The sequence below is a fragment of the Drosophila suzukii genome, chromosome X (genome assembly GCF_043229965.1).
Source record: "Drosophila suzukii chromosome X, CBGP_Dsuzu_IsoJpt1.0, whole genome shotgun sequence".
Classification (NCBI taxonomy): Eukaryota; Metazoa; Arthropoda; class Insecta; order Diptera; family Drosophilidae; genus Drosophila; species Drosophila suzukii.
Window position 1 is genome coordinate 11,439,658 of NC_092084.1, and position 21,008 is coordinate 11,460,665.

Sequence of the window (21,008 nt, forward strand, 5' to 3'; positions counted from 1 at the left end):
ATATATTTATTAGGATTATTTCTTTTGATATTGTTTCCTAGGCTTCTGACTAATCCTAGTTTGTTTTGATAGAATCTTAATATTTTTGTGGTTTGGCCAGTTCTAAGATGCTAGTCATAATGGGTTTCCCATAGTTTCTCACTTGATTTAGCATATACATACATAAATGAAGATCCGGGAATGAACAAAAATATATCTTTTGTTCTTTAAAGACAAGAACTTTCATTATGGATAGCAAATCTTTCGCTTTGGGGACCAATATATTTTTTATACAATGATAAGCTTAGTTAACTAAATAACATTGATAATGAGGAATAATGTGTATACATCCTCAGGATTTTCTATTTTCTTCTTTAATAATGTAAGACATTTAGGTAGCTAAATAAATATTACTAATAATGTTTGACAATTCAAAATTCCATTCCTTTTTTGCACTCGCAGTTTACTAATAATTTAATAAAATTTAAAACCTGGTTTTAAAAATCCCTTAAAAAACTCGTATACTATATATATAGATAGTTGTTATGCATACAATTTGTGCAATCAAAATTTATAGCACAGCTTCCATCTGTCTCACAGTTAAGTTTAAATTTTAATGTGATTTTGTTAAAAAAAAGCGCATAACCATTAACCAAAAGCAGATTTCGCCTCCTTTAAATCCTATAAAAAGGTCATAAAATCGCAACATCGCAGCCAATTAAACAGTCAATGGTCCCGAAAACTTTGAAGTCATTTTACCAACTCTCTTAGCCAAACCAACCCGAGAAAATGTGCTAGAAAAATGTTGTACATATCGAAAACCATTGTGATAAAGTTTTTGACGCAACAGATTAAGAAGCCATAAATACGTATATCGAGCAAAATGATAAATAAATACGACTAGCAAACATTTATTTGCCATTAAAAGCGGAGCTTATTAATTATACGGATCCGAACCCAAAATCGTGCGACTGGCAACGTGAATTTATGTCTGTCGTCGGGCGAGACCCACTCTATACTCTACACTCTATAGCCCATACGGATATATGTGAATATATATGCCCATGTGGCGAATTGTATGTCCGAATTTGCATTTTTTGTTTGCTTTTTTTTCCACTGCCTTGGCCGTTTCTCTTGTGAATGGACCAAAGTGGCGTGTGTGCATTATATACACCCCGATATTTGTATGCCCAATATATATAAGCATGCATATATTGAGTGCGAAATCGAAATCGGGTTAATGTCCAAAAACTTGTTATGCCCAAAGCGAGCAAGGAAAAAAAGAAGATATTGCCAGCGGGCAAAACAATCGAAAGGCGATGAGCTCTCCAAGAATCCAGGCCATTATTCTGGCGGGGACAGAGAGCCTTTCCCGAGTTCCATCCGAGAATCCCAGCTGAGGATATAAAAGAATGCCGCCAGGCGGTTCGGAAATGCATTACGTTTTAGGCCCTTGCAGGAATCGGAATTTAAAATCGCATTTTCGCTGTCATGTCGATAAGGTCAAGAAGTATTTTTATCTTTGCCCTGGCATTGCTGGTTTCTATTGACGCTCAACCAGTGAGCCATACGGAAATGGAATCTCTGACCACCATTACCACCAGGCGACCCAATCTCGTCATCGAGGAGATGGAACCCATGAGGTATCACTTCGTCACCGAGCATCGACCCACTTCACTGGGCCAGAACTACTATCTAAAACCAGGACAACTAGTGGGATCAGTAGAACTGGACTCGGACATCCTTAAGGTGCGACACGACCAGGATAATGGCAAGCCGGTTTCCAGCAAACACAATATCCTGTTTGTGGCCTACGCCAAGGACCCTGTCGAAAAACCTGGCTCCGAAACTAATAGTTATTAAGGAATTGATGGTATAATAATAAAATTTAAAAGATTACATTCACATTTTTAAAGACACTTTGAAAATTAAAATAAATCTGATGTTACTACAGTTTGCAAAAGAACTACCCCTATATCATAAACCTTGATGGATTCATATACATAGTTAGACTTTACATAAGTTCCCGTTACAGAGCCACAAGAAATAAGATATTATGGGGTTTTTAAGTGTTATTAATCACATTTTGAAATCATAATATACCTATATCATTATTGTATGATACCCAAACACTTTACATTAATATATACACAACACAAATTCAAATATGGACTCTCAAAAAATATCATTATAGCACGCATTCTTAAATATTCAACACAAAAAAAAAACCATATCAAATATTTCTTTCCTGTTCCCGAATAGGATTCCGACAATCTGAACTTCATCAAACTAATTCCCAGAGCTAAATGAACTCCAAAAAGAATTCACACTGACTATTCATCCTATTCAAGTACGCAACTCAAAAGCCAACATTTAATTACTATGTTTTTTATTATCTTGTTCTACTCTAAGACAAACGGGTATGATAGCTTTAAGAAAGAGGTTATTCAGGTATTTAATAAATATAAAAAAAATATTTCTTAAATTAGATTTCAATACATTATTATTTATAACAAAGAAAGACAAGTAAAAATATTTTCTCATATTTGCTTACTATATATCATTTCATAGTCGTATTAAGATGATTTTTGGATAAAAAACATACGGGTAGTAAATTAAGTGCTTATGATAACAACTTAGCTTCTTTAACAGCTATGGCGATAAATTCCCCCCAAAGACTGTGACAATTTTATGCAAATTGCATGACCATATAGACCTACAAGGGTATTTTTAACATCCACAATCATCGTATCACCATGTTTTCTTTTTGTTTTGAGCGATTTTTTGTTTGTTGTTAATTCCACTTCTCGTAGCATTTTGTTTTTAATTATATAAACGCACGCAAAAGACATAAACACTTGGGTACAAGGAAAAAGGTGCCTGACCATTAAGCCCGATTTGTGTGGATTATAATTAATGTGTGTGAGGTGAGTAATCGTGTCTTGAAGAAGCGGGCTCTCATTGCATGGGGGCTCTCTATTCGGAGTTCGCAATGCGAAATTCAAACTTCGAATCCAATACAATCCAATTCGATGCCCCTTTCTCTAACAACTAAAGGTGTCGAACGCTTTTCGGTTTGGATTAGCTAAGATTGGATTACCTCTAACCACGAAGCCGCGAACTTCTCACCCGCGGTACGGCGCATCATTAATTACCCTCGGCGACTTCCGAAATGGACAGGGCTAAAAATAAACGGTCAAATAAATAGAGTCTACGACATCCTCCAATCGCGCCATTCTTCATTAACACTAGTCAACAGGGTGCGTAATTTTGATGTATTATAATCCAAATGGGGAAATCCTATAATCCTATAAGGAAATATATAACAAATAACTATAATGATCTTTCTTAAGTTACGATTAAGCGTCTTAAATTAAATTTTACGGATATGCATTTGTTTTAACAGTTAAGGTTAATATAACTTTAAAGCTTATTTATCATCATTATCATTTATATCATCATATAAGGATAGGCCTAAAAATAGATCTATATACAAAATATGATAATACTTTTTACCTAGTTTTTACCTAATTATAATTAATAATATTTATGTAAGAAAATATTCCCAATTAAATAATTTCTTATCATTCATTTGCAGAATTTCTAAAATAAATGGAATTAGGTAATTGCCGAACCAATCGACTGAATGGTAAATGTTTGTCTTGTGAAGAACGTGGGAAATGTATAACTTGTTCCCATATTAGTATAACAAAAATAAGAAAATAAACAGAATAGCCGGAAAGTATTATTTCGGAACCTTTGTCTTGAAGGCGAGTGCCAGTAGCCTCCGAAACTACGATCATCAGCAACGCCAAAAACTCTTGCCGCCCATTCCATTGCGTTCTAATGGTATTGCTTTATTTTTTGCGCTTCACCTCTCTTTTTTTTTTGTCTATTTTGTGTGTGTTCTTCTTTGGGGGACTGGAAGATTTGTACCCACCTGCACACCCATGTGTTGTTCGGCGCATGGTTCTCCTATAAAAGTCTTGGATCGCGGCTGCTGCGGCATCAGTTCCACTTCCCAACGAGCTGGAACAGCAGCTAGAAAAGCTTAAATACCAAGAATCCAATTAAGATGGTAAGTTTTGTACATATACCTATAAAATCCGGATTACTTTTGGAGACTCACACTCTAATTTTCTTTGCAGCGCTCCTTTGCTTTTGTGGTTTTCACCCTGGCCTCTGTGGGAATGGTCACCCCGCTGAGCAACTCCTATCTGCCCCCGAAAGTGGGTGCCCAAAGTGGGTACAGTGCAGCGGCCTCCAGTTCCTCGGGATCTTATGCAGCTCCTGCGGCCACCTATGCCCGTAGAGGTCACTCCGTGGCGGCTCCATCCAGGCAATACCTAGCCCCAGCTGCATCATCTGCATCCCATGGTAGCTACAGCTCGGCTGGTTCCTCCTACTCCGCTCCAGCTATTTCCCATGGATCCTACTCCGCTCCAGCTGTATCCCATGGATCCTACTCCGCTCCAACTGTATCCCATGGATCTTACTCCGCTCCAGCTGTATCCCAAGGATCCTACTCCTCTGCCTCCCATACCAGCTACTCCGCTCCCGTGGCCACTCCCTCCCGGCAGTACTTAGCTCCGTCGGTGGTATCCCATGGCAGTTACTCCTCTCCCGTGGTTTCGCACAAGAGCTACTCCGCTCCAGTTGTATCCCATGGATCATACTCCTCGGCAGGATCCTCTCATGGCTCCTATTCCGCACCATCGTCTTCCTACAGTTCCTATTCCGCCCCAGCTGCCTCCCACACCAGCTACTCCGCTCCTGTGACAGCTCCTTCCAGGCAATATCTGGCTCCAGCTGCCAGCTACAGCTCCGCCGGATCGTCCTACGCCAGTGCTCCAGCTGCATCCAGCTCCTTTGGATCCTATGCCGCTCCAGCTGTCTCCAGGAAGAGCTATGCCGCCCCAGCCGTCTCCCATGTGAGTTACTCGGCGGGTTCCAGCCAAGGATCTGGCTACGCCGGCAGCCAGGGATCTAGCCATGGATATGGATCTGGATCTAGCCAAGGATATGCATCTGGATCAAGCCATGGATATGCATCTGGAGCCTCCCATGGATATGGATCTGGATCCAGTCATGGTTATGGATCTGGATCTAGCCAAGGATATGCATCTGGATCCAGCCATGGTTATGCATCTGGGTCCAGTCATGGTTATGGATCTGGTTCCGGCCACGGCTCGCTCCAAGGATCTGGCCTGCGATCTGGATCCAGCTTCGTATCGGGACACAAATCGGGATCCTACGCTTCCAATGGGGGCTACGAGTACCGCCTTAAGCATTGAAAGGATCTCTCTGTGAAACTAAAAACGATTCAATTATATTATGTACCTATCATTTTTTTTAACAATAGAAATAAAGTTAATGACGCATGAACGAACAAATTTTGGATTTCTTTAAAAGGAAAATATGAAAAAAAGAATTTCTTAAAAAAATATTTAAAGATATTTCTACATTTTACCAAAAAATGCTATACAATATTAAGTCATAATTATGGAACCCACAACACTTGATTTAGTACGTTTTTATCTTGGTCCAAATTTTTTAGCATCTCTTGATAAATAAATGTATAACTTTAAATTCGTTTACTTAACCCAAATGAAATATTATTTTAAGATAAATATATAAACTTATTAATTAACGAAATTTCAAAATTAATGAGCTCGTGATCAAAATTTGGTTCGGGTTTTTAAATTTTGAAAAATAAGTTATTTATTTTAACCTCATATATCAAAACTTTCATAAAATAGCTAGAGAATTGGGATAAGGATCCGATCCACATGAACCTTATAGGACCTGCTAATTATAACGATCCTATACAATAAATAACCTTCTATATAGGCGATCCCAAACCAAATGATCAAACTGCATACTATATGTTAGTCAGTATAAACTTTATACCACAAAGCAATCGAAAATATTAATAGCCATAAATTGCACAAAAAAATTGCTTAGCCAAGGCAAAAAAAAATTATGATACAGGAATATAGTTGTCCGCTTGCTCCATTGCTGCTGGTCCTCCCAAGATGGGTTGCCTAGTAGACGTAGCCGCCGTTGCTGCCGTACTGGGTGTCCAGGCCATTGTAGCCGGAGTATCCGGAGTAGCCGGTATATCCCGTGTTCGCGGGCAAATAGGTGCGAGAGGGCGTGGAATAGGTGGTGTACTGCGGCACCGCGTAGCTCTTGTAGCTGGAGGAGACGATCGGTGAGGCGTAGCCGCCACCGCCCGAGTAATATCCGGATCCGCTCGAGTACGACGGATAGGAGGAGTATCCGGAGGAGTAGCCACCGGAATAGCCACCGCTCAAGGGTGGCAGATAGCTGCGCGACAAGTGGGACACATCGCCGGCACAGAAGGCCAATGAGGCAACAAGGATAGCGAAGATGGTCATGGAGTTCTAGGAAGGAGAAAATCAAATTAATCAAGGGTTCCACAGAAATCAATAGGGCTATCATTCGAAAATTCCGATAGTATCATTTTCCTTGCATACTTTTAGAATCCTTTATAAATGATTTTTTTTTAATTTCATTTCCAGCCTTATTTGATGAGCTAAAAATCTGTTCATAGTATCATAATTTTGACTAAAGACTAATCTAATTTTGCGTTTAAAAAAAATCTTAGTCCATTAAGGACTATGAAAAAAAAAAAGAATTCACATAAAATTCGACGTCTATATGTTAAAATATTTTTAAAAAAATTAATATTCCAAATTGTGCATTGTTCCAAATAATTTGACATTTATAGAAGTTGATCGTTTTCAATATTTTTATAACGTTTAGGATTTTTTTTAATTTCGCTAAAATAGTTTTTATTTCTGTTGCGATCACTTACCATTTTGAGAATGGTTTTTGATGGGTTATGTTTGGTTCGTGAAAGGATTTAGAGCTGTGTATGCACCGAGTGGAAGCCGACGATCAACTGTTGCTGATCCATGGGCCGGCTCTAGTTTTTATACGCTTCTAAGCGCGAATCGCGATGTGCACCCCAGATACTTTACAACTGATTTTAACGCCTTGGCGCGGACATGTCGGCGGACAGGGCCCATTAGTCAACGGGTAGCAGGCAACCCGCAACCGGACAGAAGACCAGCGACTGTAGACTCCATAGAGAGTCCCAGCAGATCCGAAAAGTTCGTCATGTTCGCTTGTCAGCGCAGCGCGTTCGATATCCCACGACTCATCCGGCAGAGAAGCCCCCAAATTGTCTGGCCGTGGAAAAACCACGTTCGCCTTATAGAGTGCATACACTTGGAGAAATGATCAGTTTTCAAATATACATAAATTTTATTTTAGGTGTTATACAACTTTATGAACATTAGGGTGGTCCAAAAAAAAACTTTTACATAAATAGTGTCTCTAAAATGACTCATTCGACATGCAAGAAAAAATTTTTTTTTTAAATCGTTCACCCAAGGTAAAAACTTTGATTGATTGGTTGATTGATTTTTTCGAACAGGAATTTAAACCCATTTTTGTTTGCTTTTGATCCAAGGTACCAGTACCCCAAAATAAGAATAAAATAAAAATTTTTTTTTCCGAAATATAACAATTTTTTTTCCAAGTCAGGACCGTCCTTTTGTACAAATATTTTAAAAACTAATGACTTTTCTCCCAGTGTACTCCCAGTTTTGGGTTTGGCATTGCGTTAGTTTTTTTTTACGACTGCGACACGCCCCCTACGGCGTGTGAAGTCGCTGACGAACTCGCACTCGCTCCTTTCCTTAATTATACAATTTGTGAGTGCTCTTCTGGTTTCTAAGCAATTCGGGTTTTGTCTCTGATTTTTTATGACATTTGGCGGTTGAGTCGAGACGGCTAAAGCGCTTTGGTCTTGTTTATATGTCGTCGCTCATAAATCTCGCGGCATAACCGTTATTAATTGTTGCAATGGGTCATCCAAATGGGCAGATGTTTCTGTTTCAGTTTCGGACCCGCATATTCCCACTGCAGCAATTTGCCTCGAGATTTCTCGACACCGCTGACATCATGGTCAGCCAATTAATCACTCTGTATTTGGTGCAATCCTTTTGCGATATTCAACAGAGCCGTGATTTGATATTTGATTGTCGGGTTTTTTAAAATTTAAATTGATAGTTTGGGCGTTGCCACCCAGTTAAGGTAATTGGTCTACACTTTGAAAAATAATGTCGTTCTGAAACGAAGTCCTCGAAAAATGTTTGATTTTTCTGCGGCATAAGTAGCATCTGTGATGAACAATTTTACTCGCTTTTATGAATTTCCGTATAATTTTTAACTTGACACACCTCTTATTTTTTCCAAGGGAAAGAAATTGGAAAATGCAAATTCCAATACCTATTTATACCAATATCAATGGTGAAACTGTGAAAATTAAGTTAATTCTGAGACTTTTTTCAATGCACTTGTTGTTAAACATTCTTTCAAATTTGTTTTTGTTTTTTAAATAATTTCCAAATATAGTTTATATTTGTGTTCAAATCCATGTAAAGGTACACCCTTTTTTTCCGCCCAATGCATTTTGGTGCATTTCCGCCGCGTGCCCCTGGTCACACTGGGATAACGGTGCTTTTCCAGCTCCCGCCCAATTGACCTGATCCGTTGGAACCGAACGGTTTTCTCGTTCAATTCGCTTTCGGCTTTCCAAGCTGCAAGCCATACTTTCCTGTTCCCTTTTCCAGTTTTAATACATTTTCCCCGTTCTAAGTGTTAATTGTCGATTAAGTTGTGCGTTTTGTGTTGAATGTGCCAGCCGGAGCACCAGGTGCCCCCCAGCGAGCGAAGGAAGCGGGCACAGAGCCCGAAGATGACCACCAGCCGGCGAGGATTCGACCTAACCTCGCAGACACGCGCTAGCCATTCCAAATACGGCAATTTGCGGCAGAAGGCAAAGGATCAAACACACAATGGACTCGCAGCACGGCGAGCTGTTGAGCGCCACCTGGCCATCACGGTGCTCCTGGTCCTGGGCCTTTGCGGTGCTGCTGCTGCCGGCACGCCGGGATCTGCGGACACGCGGTGCGATGCGGGACAATTCCAGTGCAGAGACGGCGGCTGCATCTTACAGGCGAAGATGTGCGACGGACGCGGAGACTGCAAGGACGGCACGGATGAAATGGACTGCGGTGAGCAGGGGGTGATCTTGGGCACCAAATGGGTGGGGAGACGGATCCCTCTATAGCTTTTATGCGATGTAGTTTTCTCCGATCTAATAAGTCATCTTAGAGAGATCTCAAATCCCCAAGTCCATACTTATATGCTATTATACCAGAAAGTCGTCAGCTTTTTTCCAGATCATACCCTTCTGGTATAGCATCTACTGTTCCATTTTTTATAAGTTAAAAAAGTTCCCGCCTAAAACTCTTAAAGTCCCACCTGATCTTAACACCATCTGAAGAAGGAACGCCAAGTTCATCAGTTTATATGTTGTGCACTATTTATAGGTTAGGATTACAACCTGAAACCGAATGGTTCATTTAAAATATATACTTAAAGAAAGCATTTGTTTAGTTAGGAGCTATTTTGTTTTTCAATTTTTTTGTTTTAATATCAAGGTTTCTGTAAAAAGAAGTGTGTTTTATCTAGTAACGATTGACACAAAAAAATAGAGTTATGTTAAAAAATATTCTTTTAAAATGTTAATTTAAAATAATTTCTTAAAGATATACAAATTATGCATTTAAAACAAAATATAAAGCCCTTTTTCCAACCCATTTCTTTATTGGGGGTGTCCCAGAAACCTCTTCAATACAAGGTTAATATCTATTAAATAATATTTTATGTCATGATAATATATATGTTTTACTTTACGTTTTACATAATTGTTATTTTATTTACGTATAAATTCATAACATAAATCTGTTCCCTATTCCTCACCAAGACTACCGACTGTGCCGAGCGCCACATTGGTTCCCGTGTGCCCAGCCACACGGAGCCTGCCTGGCAGCGGAACTAATGTGCAACGGCATCGACAACTGTCCCGGCGGCGAGGACGAGCTCAACTGCCCGGTGCGCCCAGGAATCCGATTGTGGGACTCCAGCCGGCGCATGCGCAACTGCAGCGAGCATGAGTTCACGTGCCAGCAGGATCGCACTTGCATTCCGGCTGACTTCATGTGCGACGGCCGAGCGGACTGTGCGGACAGGTCGGACGAGGTGGACGGATGCGAGCAGGCGAAGGCCACCTGCTCCTCCACGGGCCACCTCTGCGCCAACGGACGATGTCTGCGGCGGAAGAACTGGGTCTGCGATGGCGTCGACGACTGCGGCGATGGAAGCGATGAAAGGGGATGCGGTGAGTCACAATCTTAGCTAATCTACCTTTCCTAAAAAACTCAAGATCTGTCTGTACTTCAGTCCGATTTATGGATCATATACATTGATTACTTAAAAATAATAATAATAAAATATAATATTACAACAATAATAACTAGAATAGTATAGAAGTCTCATAAATCCCAAAATGAAATGCAGCTTAACCTTTTACCAACTTCCTTTTCCTTTCAGAGGACATTTGCCAACCCCAGATGGGCAAATTCCTGTGCCGGAATCGCGAGACCTGCCTGCTACTGAGCGAAGTGTGCGATGGCCACAGCGACTGTTCCGACGGAAGCGACGAATCTGACCTCTGTCACTCCAAGCCAAACTGCGAGGCGAAAAAGTGTCCGCCGGGGGCCAAGTGCCACATGATGCCCACCGGAGGAGCCGAGTGTCACTGCCCGGCGGGTTTTCGGAAGGCCAAGTTTGAGGACAAATGCGAGGACATTGACGAGTGCCAGGAGCGAGATGATCTGTGCAGCCAGGTATGTGAAAACACCTCGGGAGGCTATCGATGCGTATGTGATCCAGGTTACCTGCTAGCCAAAGATAATCGCACGTGCCGCGCCATCGTCCATGCCTCCGAGGATCAGCAGCCCCTCCTGCTGTACACAACCCAGATGACCATTATGGGAATGCATCTGCACGAGGACAACGTACGAAACCATATCTACCCGGTGGCCGGGAATCTCAGCAAAGTGATTGGCGTGGCCTACGATGGCAGTCACATCTACTGGACCAACATCCAGAACGAGGCGGAGAGCATTGTGAAGGCAAATGCCGATGGTACGCAAGCGGAGATCCTGCTAACCTCTGGTCTGGATGCACCAGAAGACCTGGCCGTGGACTGGTTAACGCAGAACATTTACTTCTCGGACAACATAATGCGGCACATAGCCGTGTGCTCGAATGATGGTATCAATTGTGTCGTCCTGGTCACCCAAGATGTGCACCAGCCGCGTTCCCTGGCCGTGTGGCCACAGCGAGGTCTGATGTTCTGGACGGATTGGGGCGAGAAGCCCATGATAGGCCGTGCCTCCATGGATGGCAGCCGATCGCGGGCCATTGTGAGCGACAATATCCATTGGCCCAACGGCATTGTGCTGGATATGCACCAGCAGAGGATCTACTGGGTGGATGCCAAGCTGGGAAGTGTCCAGACGGTGCGACCCGATGGCACTGGCCGGCGTACTGTGCTGGACGGGATGCTGAAGCATCCCTATGGCCTGGCCATATTCGAGGATCAGCTGTATTGGTCGGATTGGGCAACGAAGAGCGTGCATGCCTGCCACAAATTCTCCGGCAAGGGTCATCGCATCCTGGCCAAGGACCGCACCATTTACGCCGTGCACATCTATCATCCCGCCAAGCAGCCGAACTCCACCCACGGCTGTGAGAATGCCAGATGCTCGCATCTCTGCCTACTGGCCGAACCAGAGGCTGGCGGTCACAGTTGCGCCTGTCCGGATGGAATGCGTTTGGCTCCGGATCAGCATCGCTGTATGCTGATGGAGAAGCGCCAACGGCTGTTCGTGGGATTGGGACAGGTGCTCCTGGAATTTGAGCACACCGCCTTTGGACGCCATCAGATCAGCAAGACGTACACGCTGCCTTGCGTTATCAACGAAATGGTCTACAACCGGATCAATGGCAGCCTCATAATAGCGGACAATGACCAGCGCTTGATTTTGGAGTTCCAGCCAGAGCAGCACGAGACCAGCGTCCTGGTCCGCTCTAGTCTAGGCAATGTGAGTGCCCTGGCCTTCGACCATCTCAGCTGGAATCTCTACTGGGCGGATGTAGAGCGCGGTGTGATAGAGGTGCTCTCCCTGCAGACGCGCCAACGTGCCCTCATCCGCTTCTTCCCGGGCCAGGAGTGGCCCATTGGCCTGAGTGTTATGCCCACGGAGGGCTATCTGTATGTGGTACTAAAGGCGCGACGGCACAGCCACATCGATAGGATACCGCTGAGCGGCAAGGGCGAGCAGGTGCATGTCTTCGAGGACGATCTGGGAGATGATGACATCCGGTTGGCCGCTGACTACGAGACCCAGACGCTCTTCTGGTCGGACAGCGATCTGGGCAGGATTAGCTTCTCGAACTACGCAATGCCGGAGAGCCAAATGTTCCGTGGCAAACTGAGGCGTCCCTACAGCCTGGCTTTGGTGCACCACGATCTGTTCTGGAGCGAGTTGGGCTCGCCGCGAATCTTCTGGACGCACAAGAGCAACATGGGACCGCGAAAGATGATAGACATCATGGGAAGCAGTGATCCCGACGCCATCGTGCCATTCGCACCCATCGCCGCACCCAGGAAAATCCCGCTGGCATCCAGTTCACCCGTCGGCCGAGATTCGCATCCCTGCCAGCAGCAAAACGGCGGCTGTTCGCACATCTGCGTTGGTGAGGGACCCTACCACTCGATCTGTTTGTGTCCGGCTGGATTCGTTTACCGGGATGCCGGGAACCGTACTTGCGTGGAGGCCCTGGACTGCGAGTTCCGCTGCCACAGCGGCGAGTGTCTCACCCTGAACCATCGGTGCAATGGACGGCGCGACTGTGTGGACAACTCGGATGAAATGGACTGCGACGAGCAGCACCGCAAGAAGCCCAAGGTGATGTGCTCCCCCGCGCAGTTCGCCTGCCACAATGGAGAGCAGTGCATCGCCATGGACCGGCGCTGCGACGATCGCAAGGATTGCCACGACCAGTCGGATGAGCAGCATTGCGAGAAGTTCGGTAAGTCTATCTATTTAAGAACTATGAGGGGTATACTGCAGTTTTCTGGTACCAGTGCCTTACTTCTTACTAAATCCCTATTATATTCCCCTTACAGACAAGACCAAGAAGTGTCATGTCCACCAGCACGCCTGCGACAATGGCAAGTGCGTGGACTCGAGCCTGGTCTGCGATGGCACCAATGACTGCGGCGACAACTCCGATGAGGCCACATGCGAGACAACATCGCGATGCGAACCGGGCATGTTCCAGTGCGGCAGCGGATCCTGCATCGCGGGCAGCTGGGAGTGCGACGGACGGATTGACTGCAGCGACGGATCGGATGAGCACGACAAGTGTGCCCACCGGAGCTGTCCGCCGGACATGCACCGCTGCCAGCTGGGCCAGTGTCTGGACAGGAGTCTGGTGTGCGATGGCCACAATGACTGTGGCGATCGATCGGACGAACTGAACTGTGAAATGGATACATCTACGGTGAACATATCCTGCCCGGAGGACCAGTACCAGTGCACGAGCAATCTGAAGATCTGCCTGCCATCTGCTGTGCGCTGCAATGGCACCACCGAGTGTCCCCGTGGCGAGGATGAGGCCAATTGCGGCGATGTGTGCAGCATCTACGAGTTCAAGTGCCGCTCCGGACGGCAGTGCATCCGGCGGGAGTTCCGCTGCGATGGTCAGAGGGACTGCGGCGACGGCAGCGATGAGTTGAACTGCGACCAGGAGAAGGGCAACCACAACCAGAGTCAGATTCACGCCTGGAGCACCTCGAGCCGGGCTTGCCGGCCACATCTTTTCGACTGCCAGGATGGCGAGTGTGTGGACATGTCGCGGGTGTGCAACAAGTTCGCTGACTGTGCCAACGGTCATGACGAGGGTCCCAAATGCGCCACGGCCTGCCGATCCTCTTCGGGACGCCCGGTGTGCCAGCACAAGTGCCGAGCCTCGCCCGCCGGCGCTGTGTGCTCCTGCTTCGATGGCTATCGCCTGGACGCGGACCGCAAGAGTTGCTTGGACATTGACGAGTGCCAGGAGCAACAGCCATGTGCCCAGCTGTGCGAGAACACTATGGGCGGCTATCAATGCCAGTGCCATGCGGACTTTATGCTGCGCCAGGATCGGGTCAGCTGCAAGAGCCTTCAATCTGGAGCCACTCTGCTCTTCAGCACCTTCAACGAAGTGCGGAATCTCAGCGAACAGCCCGTAATGCTCAGTGTTGCCTGGTCAGCGAATGATTCAAGGATCACCGGCTTTGATGTGGACATGCATCGTCAAATGGGTTACTTTTCCACCGAGGATGAGGGTATTATCTACCAGATCGATCTGAAGAGTAGGAGAGTAGTGCGGGCCTTGGGTCTGCCGACACCCACGAAGCTCTCCCTGGATTGGGCCACTGGCAATGTCTATGTGCTAAGCGGAGCTCAGGAGATCCACGCGTGCAGCTTCGAGGGACGCATGTGCAGCAGGATAGTGCGCGTGAAGAGCCCCAAGCATCTCAAGCACCTGGCTGTGGATGGCTACAGCGCCAAGATCTTCTACATAGCCATACGCATGCAGGGCTTTGGCCAGACGAACTCGGAGATCCACACGGCCAGGCTGGATGGCAGTCACAAGGATATGCTGCTGCAGAAGAGCGAGAGCTTTATGGTGGCCCTTACTACCGATCCGCATCAGCAGTTATTGTACTACGTGGACCTGCACTCACGCACGCTAGAGAGGATAAGCTATCGGACTAGATCGGGACCAATACGAAGACCTGAGATCATGCTGCAGAAGTCCAATGCCTTGATGCAACCCTCTGGGCTGAGTTTGTACGAAAATAATGTGTTTATCGTGAACCTCGGCTCCGTGGAAGCGGTGCAGTGTGCCCTCTACGGTTCCCGGATCTGCCACAAGATACCCCTGAATGTGCTGAACGCCCAGGACATTGTGGTGGCCGGCAAGTCCCGGCAGCCGCAGCCTTCGTCGCATCCCTGCGAGCATGCCCACTGCCACGGGCTGTGCCTGCAGGCCAACTACGGATACGAGTGCATGTGCGGTAACCGACTGGCGGCCGAGGGCGAACGGTGCCCCCATGGATCCGGCAACGAGGTGATCCTAGCGGGATCGCCCAACAGCTTGGAACTGGAGCAAGAGCAGGCGGGCAACCACTGGTTGATGGCGCTCCTCATGCTGGCCGTCGGATCGTTGGTCGCCGGACTCGGGTACATGTACTATGAGTACCGGAAACGCGGCCACAAGGATCTCAATATTAACCTGCATTTCCAGAATCCGCTGGCGACGCTCGGCGGCACCAAAACGTTCCTGGAGCACGAACGCGCCGAGTCCGGAGTCGGTTTCACCCCGGAACCGGGCACAGGATCAACCACGGGAACGGGATCCAGCAGCATTGGTAGCAACGACACGTTCACCACCACCAGCACCTCGTCCACGTTTAGCGTGCCAAATCCTTTCCAGAGATTGCTCCGATCGAGGCAAGCGGCGTCCAACGATCCAATGGCTCAAGAATTGCTTCTCGAGAGCCCCAGGGTGAGTAGCGCCACTATATGATCCTTATCGTATGATGATTACCCTACCTCCGATCAACAGGAAAACAACCTACACACGCTGGACGGAGGGCAGCAAGGAGGCGGAGGCCATGGGCAGGTGCCCAACATCCTGGTGGCACACATGGACGACGAATCTTCCGGACGATTCGGGGGAAGTCGGTCAAGCAATGATGCGAATGCACGACTTGTATCGTAAATGAGGTGAAAGTCCATCCGGAGGAGTTCCTCCACCGCCCATCCACTAGTTATGCTGTTAAGTTTGGTCATAATTCAATGTATTTATTATCGTGTTTCAATGTTAGTCGGTGATTGGTGTTTATTAAGATGATTTGTTCACATACCTTTTTCAAAATTACTAAATCATAAAAACTAAACAAAGAGATGATCGTTTTTATTTGGGCCTATATTGCGACAAAAATTTCTGAAAAATTTAAGTTTTTTTCCTTTGCCAAAAAAAAAATGTCGTAAAATTGGTCAAAAAATAAATTTCCCTAAAAGTGATGAGGATCGTTAGCATATTTAGCAAGCTGCTCAAAACAGTCGGTATTTTATTTCTACGCCTTGATTTGGCTGAACTACGATGGAAAATCCGAAAAAAAAATTCGCATTTTTGACAAAAATCTGAACTTCGTATTTTTTGACAAAAATTTGAACCCTTTTTCGCCATAAAAATGCAGTTTTTTGGCTGCCATAACAAAAACACAAGTCAGAATGAGGAATGTCATACCTCGTTGAGCTCGTTGTTTAATTTCCAATCGACTGGCATTCTAACCTGAAAATTTTTCATTTTTTGCCATTTTTCGAAGAAATGTGATGAAACCTACAAAAAATGAGAAAATTGGTAAAAAAATAAATTTTCTAAAAATGATAAGGATCGTTAGCATTTTAAGCAAGCTGCTCAAAACAGTCGGTCTTTTAGCTGTACGCCTTGAATTGGCTGAACTACGATGAAAAAACCGAAAAAAAATGTCGCATTTTTGGCAAAAATCTGAATTTCGTATTTTTGACAAAAATGTAAACCCTTTTTTTCGCCAAAAATATTCGGTTTTTTGGCTACCATAACAAAAGTATAAGTCAGAATGAGGAATGATATACCTCGTTGAGCTCGTTGTTTAATTTCCAATCGATTGGCATTCTAACCTTAAATTTTTTTATTTTTTGCCATTTTTCGAAAAAATGTGATGAAACCCCTACAAAAATTGCGAAAATTGGTCAAAAAATAAATTTTCATAAAAGTGATGAGGATCGTTAGCATATTAAGCAAGCTGCTCAAAACAGTCGGTCTTTTAGCTGTACGCCTTAATTTGGCTGAGCTACGATGTAAAAGCCGAAAAAAAATTTCGCATTTTTGGCAAAAATCTGAATTTCGTATATTTGACAAAAATTTGAACCCTTTTTTTCGCCAAAAAAGTTCAGTTTTTTGGCTGCCATAACAAAAATACAAGTCAGAATGAGGAATGTCATACCTCGTTGAGCTCGTTGTTTAATTTCCAATCGATTGGCATTCTAACCTGAAAATTTTTAATTTTTTGTCATTTTTCGAAAAAATGTGATGAAACCCCTACAAAAAATGAAAAAATTGGTAAAAAAAATAAATTTTCCTAAAAATGATGAGGATCGTTAGCATATTAAGCAAGCTGCTCAAAACAGTCGGTCTTTTAGCTGTACGCCTTGAATTGGCTGAACTACGATGAAAAAACCGAAAAAAAATGTCGCATTTTTGGCAAAAATCTGAATTTCGTATTTTTGACAAAAATGTAAACCCTTTTTTTCGCCAAAAATATTCGGTTTTTTGGCTACCATAACAAAAGTATAAGTCAGAATGAGGAATGATATACCTCGTTGAGCTCGTTGTTTAATTTCCAATCGATTGGCATTCTAACCTTAAATTTTTTTATTTTTTGCCATTTTTCGAAAAAATGTGATGAAACCCCTACAAAAATTGCGAAAATTGGTCAAAAAATAAATTTTCATAAAAGTGATGAGGATCGTTAGCATATTAAGCAAGCTGCTCAAAGCAGTCGGTCTTTTAGCTGTACGCCTTGAATTGGCTGAATTACGATGAAAAAACCGAAAAAAAATGTCGCATTTTTGGCAAAAATCTGAATTTCGTATTTTTGACAAAAATGTAAACCCTTTTTTTCGCCAAAAAAATTCGGTTTTTTGGCTACCATAACAAAAGTATAAGTCAGAATGAGGAATGTCATACCTCGTTGAGCTCGTTATTTAATTTCCAATCGATTGGCATTCTAACCTTAAATTTTTTTATTTTTTGCCATTTTTCGAAAAAATGTGATGAAACCCCTACAAAAATTGCGAAAATTGGTCAAAAAATAAATTTTCATAAAAGTGATGAGGATCGTTAGCATATTAAGCAAGCTGCTCAAAACAGTCGGTCTTTTAGCTGTACGCCTTGAATTGGCTGAATTACGATGAAAAAACCGAAAAAAAATGTCGCATTTTTGGCAAAAATCTGAATTTCGTATTTTTGACAAAAATGTAAACCCTTTTTTTCGCCAAAAAAATTCGGTTTTTTGGCTGCCATAACAAAAGTATAAGTCAGAATGAGGAATGTTATACCTCGTTGAGCTCGTTGTTTAATTTCCAATCGATTGGCATTCTAACCTGAAAATTTTTCATTTTTTGCCCTTTTTCGAAAAAAAATGAGAAAATTGGTCAAAAAATAAATTTTCATAAAAGTGATGAGGATCGTTAGCATATTAAGCAAGCTCCTCAAAACAGTCGGTCTTTTAGCTGTACGCCTTGAATTGGCTGAACTACGATGAAAAAACCGAAAAAAAATGTCGCATTTTTGGCAAAAATCTGAATTTCGTATTTTTGACAAAAATGTAAACCCTTTTTTTCGCCAAAAATATTCGGTTTTTTGGCTACCATAACAAAAGTATAAGTCAGAATGAGGAATGTCATACCTCGTTGAGCTAGTTATTTAATTTCCAATCGATTGGCATTCTAACCTTAAATTTTTTTATTTTTTGCCATTTTTCGAAAAAATGTGATGAAACCCCTACAAAAATTGCGAAAATTGGTCAAAAAATAAATTTTCATAAAAGTGATGAGGATCGTTAGCATATTAAGCAAGCTGCTCAAAACAGTCGGTCTTTTAGCTGTACGCCTTGAATTGGCTGAATTACGATGAAAAAACCGAAAAAAAATGTCGCATTTTTGGCAAAAATCTGAATTTCGTATTTTTGACAAAAATGTAAACCCTTTTTTTCGCCAAAAAAATTCGGTTTTTTGGCTGCCATAACAAAAGTATAAGTCAGAATGAGGAATGTTATACCTCGTTGAGCTCGTTGTTTAATTTCCAATCGATTGGCATTCTAACCTGAAAATGTTTCATATTTTGCCATTTTTCGAAAAAATGTGATGCAACCCCTACAAAAAATGAGAAAATTGGTCAAAAAATAAATTTTCCTAAAAATGATGAGGATCGTTAGCATATTAAGCAAGCTGTTCAAAACTGTTGGTCTTTTAGCTGTACGCCTTAATTTGGCTAAGCTACGATGTAAAAGCCGAAAAAAATTTCGCATTTTTGAGAAAAATCTGAATTTCGTATATTTGACAAAAATTGGAACCCTTTTTTCGCCCAAAAAGTTCAGTTTTTTGGCTGCCATAACAAAAATATAAGTCAGAATGAGGAATGTCATACCTCGTTGAGCTCGTTGTTTAATTTCCAATCGATTGGCATTCTAACCTGAAAATGTTTCATTTTTGCCATTTCTCGCAAAAAAAGACGAGAAAATGCAGAAATTGGTCAAAAAGTAAATTTTCCCTAAAATGATAGGTATTATTATTACGTTACATTTTTGGGAAATACTTTAACAATATTTAGAATATATATTATGTATAAGGTATCTGAAATATCAGTTAACTTTGTTCAAACACAAAATCACGTCGTGCAAAGCGGCCTTAGAGTTTAAGGACTCATATGCATTCCTGCCATTTGGCTTGAAAGTAGCTAGCACTCGGCTCGGACAGTCTGGCAACGCCAAAGCTTGACACACGTCGTTTTTTGTTTTTATATTGCATTCTTATTGCAATTTTCGGCGAGCGCTTGGGATTTTCGTTTTGTGCCGTACAAAGTGCATGTTGATGCAATATCGTATCTCCCCAAGGTTCTTGACCTTTCGCTGGTCGTTGGTGCGCAACCTGTTGATCGCGGCCAGCGTCACGACCGCCGCCGTCACAATCCGTCCGGCGTTCGCCTCGAGCAGTTCAGCCCAGTGCACTTCCAGTGGCCGCCGGGAAGGGTGCTCCTCCTTCTCCTCGAATTCCAGTGCCAGCATGGGTGACCAGACACCAGCCACTGCATCCGCATCAGGGGAATCCTACCAGGCGGGCAGCAGCTCGGTGGCCTTCGTGACCACGCCGGATCGGGAGTCTGCGAGGAAACTGGCCCGCAGCATCATCGACCAGAAACTGGCCGCCTGCGTCAACATTGTGCCCAACATCGAGTCCATCTACATGTGGGAGGGCAAGGTCACCGAGGACAACGAGTACCTGATGATGGTCAAGACGCGCACCAATCGCATCGACGAGCTGAGCAAGTTCGTCCGCGAGAATCATCCGTACAGCGTCGCCGAGGTCATATCGCTGCCCATCCAGAACGGCAATCCGCCGTATCTGGACTGGATCGCCCAGTCGGTGCCGGAGAAGGGGAGCAAGAAAGACTAGAATGAATATTAAGGCATTTTAATGTGAATAAACCTTCAATAAGAGCATTGTGTTTTCATGTTTTTTGAACTCTTTTCCAAGGGCGCCAACTCTGGGCGTTGCCACAGGGGTTTCATTTTGACACACACATTTTTTCAGCAGTCTGGCAGGTTATAGGTTACTACAGGAAAACTTTGCGCAGAACTTAAAAAGTTTATTGACTTTATTTACTTTTATTGAAATATGATGTTTAACACTTCTGTGAATAAAAAAAAATTAAAATAATAAAAACTAAAGAATCTGTAAACTGTCTTATGTTCATCAGTCCAAAACAATTCAAAAAATAAAAAGCCAAGAAAAAAATGTTGAATATAAGTAATTATTCGATATTAGTCCGTGGTGCTTATAAAACCTAATTTTAATTAAAAAATCCGCAAAGCGGTGACAAAAGGGATGTCTAAATTTCTAAAATGGGTTGGTTCAGCGACATGATGGTGAATAAGCTAAATAACTATTTCTACATTTTTGATTTTGAATATCCCGTTCTCCCGAAATTGTCTCCACAGCAAGGAACTTCGATGCTACAGGTCAACCAGCTTGGACATAACTGCCTTGTTTTAGTTTTTATTAATTTTTTGTACAAAAGCTAAAAACAAATTCCCGAGAACTATAGCTTTTTTGTGGCACTACAATGGCTACATCTAGCTATGATACAGCCAAAGTGGCAGCACAGCCGTCCACCGATTTCCAGAAGGGTGGCAGCGCCAT

At 43.5% G+C, this 21,008-nt stretch overlaps 5 protein-coding genes across 7 annotated transcripts; 4 read left to right on the forward strand and 1 right to left on the reverse strand.

The window, feature by feature from the left end:
- The first annotated feature begins 1,415 nt into the window (after positions 1-1,415).
- On the forward strand, positions 1,416-1,878 carry LOC108006538 (uncharacterized). The gene has a single exon (XM_017070064.4). The coding sequence runs from the start codon at positions 1,471-1,473 to the stop codon at positions 1,840-1,842; it is 372 nt and encodes a 123-aa protein (XP_016925553.2). The 5' UTR covers positions 1,416-1,470; the 3' UTR covers positions 1,843-1,878.
- Positions 1,879-3,826: 1,948 nt separating this feature from the next.
- On the forward strand, positions 3,827-5,317 carry LOC139353373 (keratin, type I cytoskeletal 9). Of its 2 annotated transcripts, XM_070997421.1 has the most exons (3): positions 3,827-4,057; positions 4,128-4,425; positions 4,456-5,317. In XM_070997421.1, exons 1-3 carry the CDS (start codon positions 4,055-4,057, stop codon positions 5,271-5,273), a joined length of 1,119 nt encoding a protein of 372 aa, XP_070853522.1. In that variant the 5' UTR covers positions 3,827-4,054; the 3' UTR covers positions 5,274-5,317. The 2 variants fall into 2 exon arrangements, with proteins under 2 accessions (XP_070853522.1, XP_070853521.1); XM_070997420.1 differs by having other exon boundaries at positions 3,829-4,057; positions 4,128-5,315.
- Positions 5,318-5,863: 546 nt separating this feature from the next.
- Positions 5,864-6,970, reverse strand: LOC108006551 (prisilkin-39). Its single transcript, XM_017070083.4, has 2 exons — positions 6,821-6,970; positions 5,864-6,386 (listed from the first exon to the last, which is right to left on the reverse strand). Exons 1-2 carry the CDS (start codon positions 6,821-6,823, stop codon positions 6,024-6,026), a joined length of 366 nt encoding a protein of 121 aa, XP_016925572.2. The 5' UTR covers positions 6,824-6,970; the 3' UTR covers positions 5,864-6,023.
- Positions 6,971-8,565: 1,595 nt separating this feature from the next.
- yl (Putative vitellogenin receptor yl) lies at positions 8,566-15,944 on the forward strand. 2 transcript variants are annotated; one of them, XM_017070093.4, is made up of 6 exons: positions 8,566-9,089; positions 9,845-10,258; positions 10,471-13,020; positions 13,118-15,221; positions 15,286-15,546; positions 15,607-15,944. In XM_017070093.4, exons 1-6 carry the CDS (start codon positions 8,708-8,710, stop codon positions 15,764-15,766), a joined length of 5,871 nt encoding a protein of 1,956 aa, XP_016925582.2. In that variant the 5' UTR covers positions 8,566-8,707; the 3' UTR covers positions 15,767-15,944. The 2 variants fall into 2 exon arrangements, with proteins under 2 accessions (XP_016925582.2, XP_016925581.2); XM_017070092.4 differs by having other exon boundaries at positions 8,567-9,089; positions 13,118-15,546.
- Positions 15,945-19,577: 3,633 nt separating this feature from the next.
- Positions 19,578-20,305, forward strand: LOC108006545 (divalent-cation tolerance protein CutA). Its single transcript, XM_017070076.4, has one exon. It carries the CDS (start codon positions 19,674-19,676, stop codon positions 20,259-20,261), a length of 588 nt encoding a protein of 195 aa, XP_016925565.2. The 5' UTR covers positions 19,578-19,673; the 3' UTR covers positions 20,262-20,305.
- The last annotated feature ends 703 nt before the right edge of the window (positions 20,306-21,008 follow it).

Bases quoted from the DNA above. Each gene is read 5' to 3' on its own strand.
- LOC108006538 (XM_017070064.4), top strand. From the start codon at position 1,471: ATGTCGATAAGGTCAAGAAGTATTTTTATCTTTGCCCTGGCATTGCTG.
- yl (XM_017070092.4), top strand. From the start codon at position 8,708: ATGTGCCAGCCGGAGCACCAGGTGCCCCCCAGCGAGCGAAGGAAGCGG. The intron at 9,090-9,844 runs GTGAGCAGGGGG...TTCCTCACCAAG, and splicing joins CACGGATGAAATGGACTGCG to ACTACCGACTGTGCCGAGCG. The intron at 10,259-10,470 runs GTGAGTCACAAT...TTTTCCTTTCAG, and splicing joins AAGCGATGAAAGGGGATGCG to AGGACATTTGCCAACCCCAG.
- LOC108006545 (XM_017070076.4), top strand. From the start codon at position 19,674: ATGTTGATGCAATATCGTATCTCCCCAAGGTTCTTGACCTTTCGCTGG.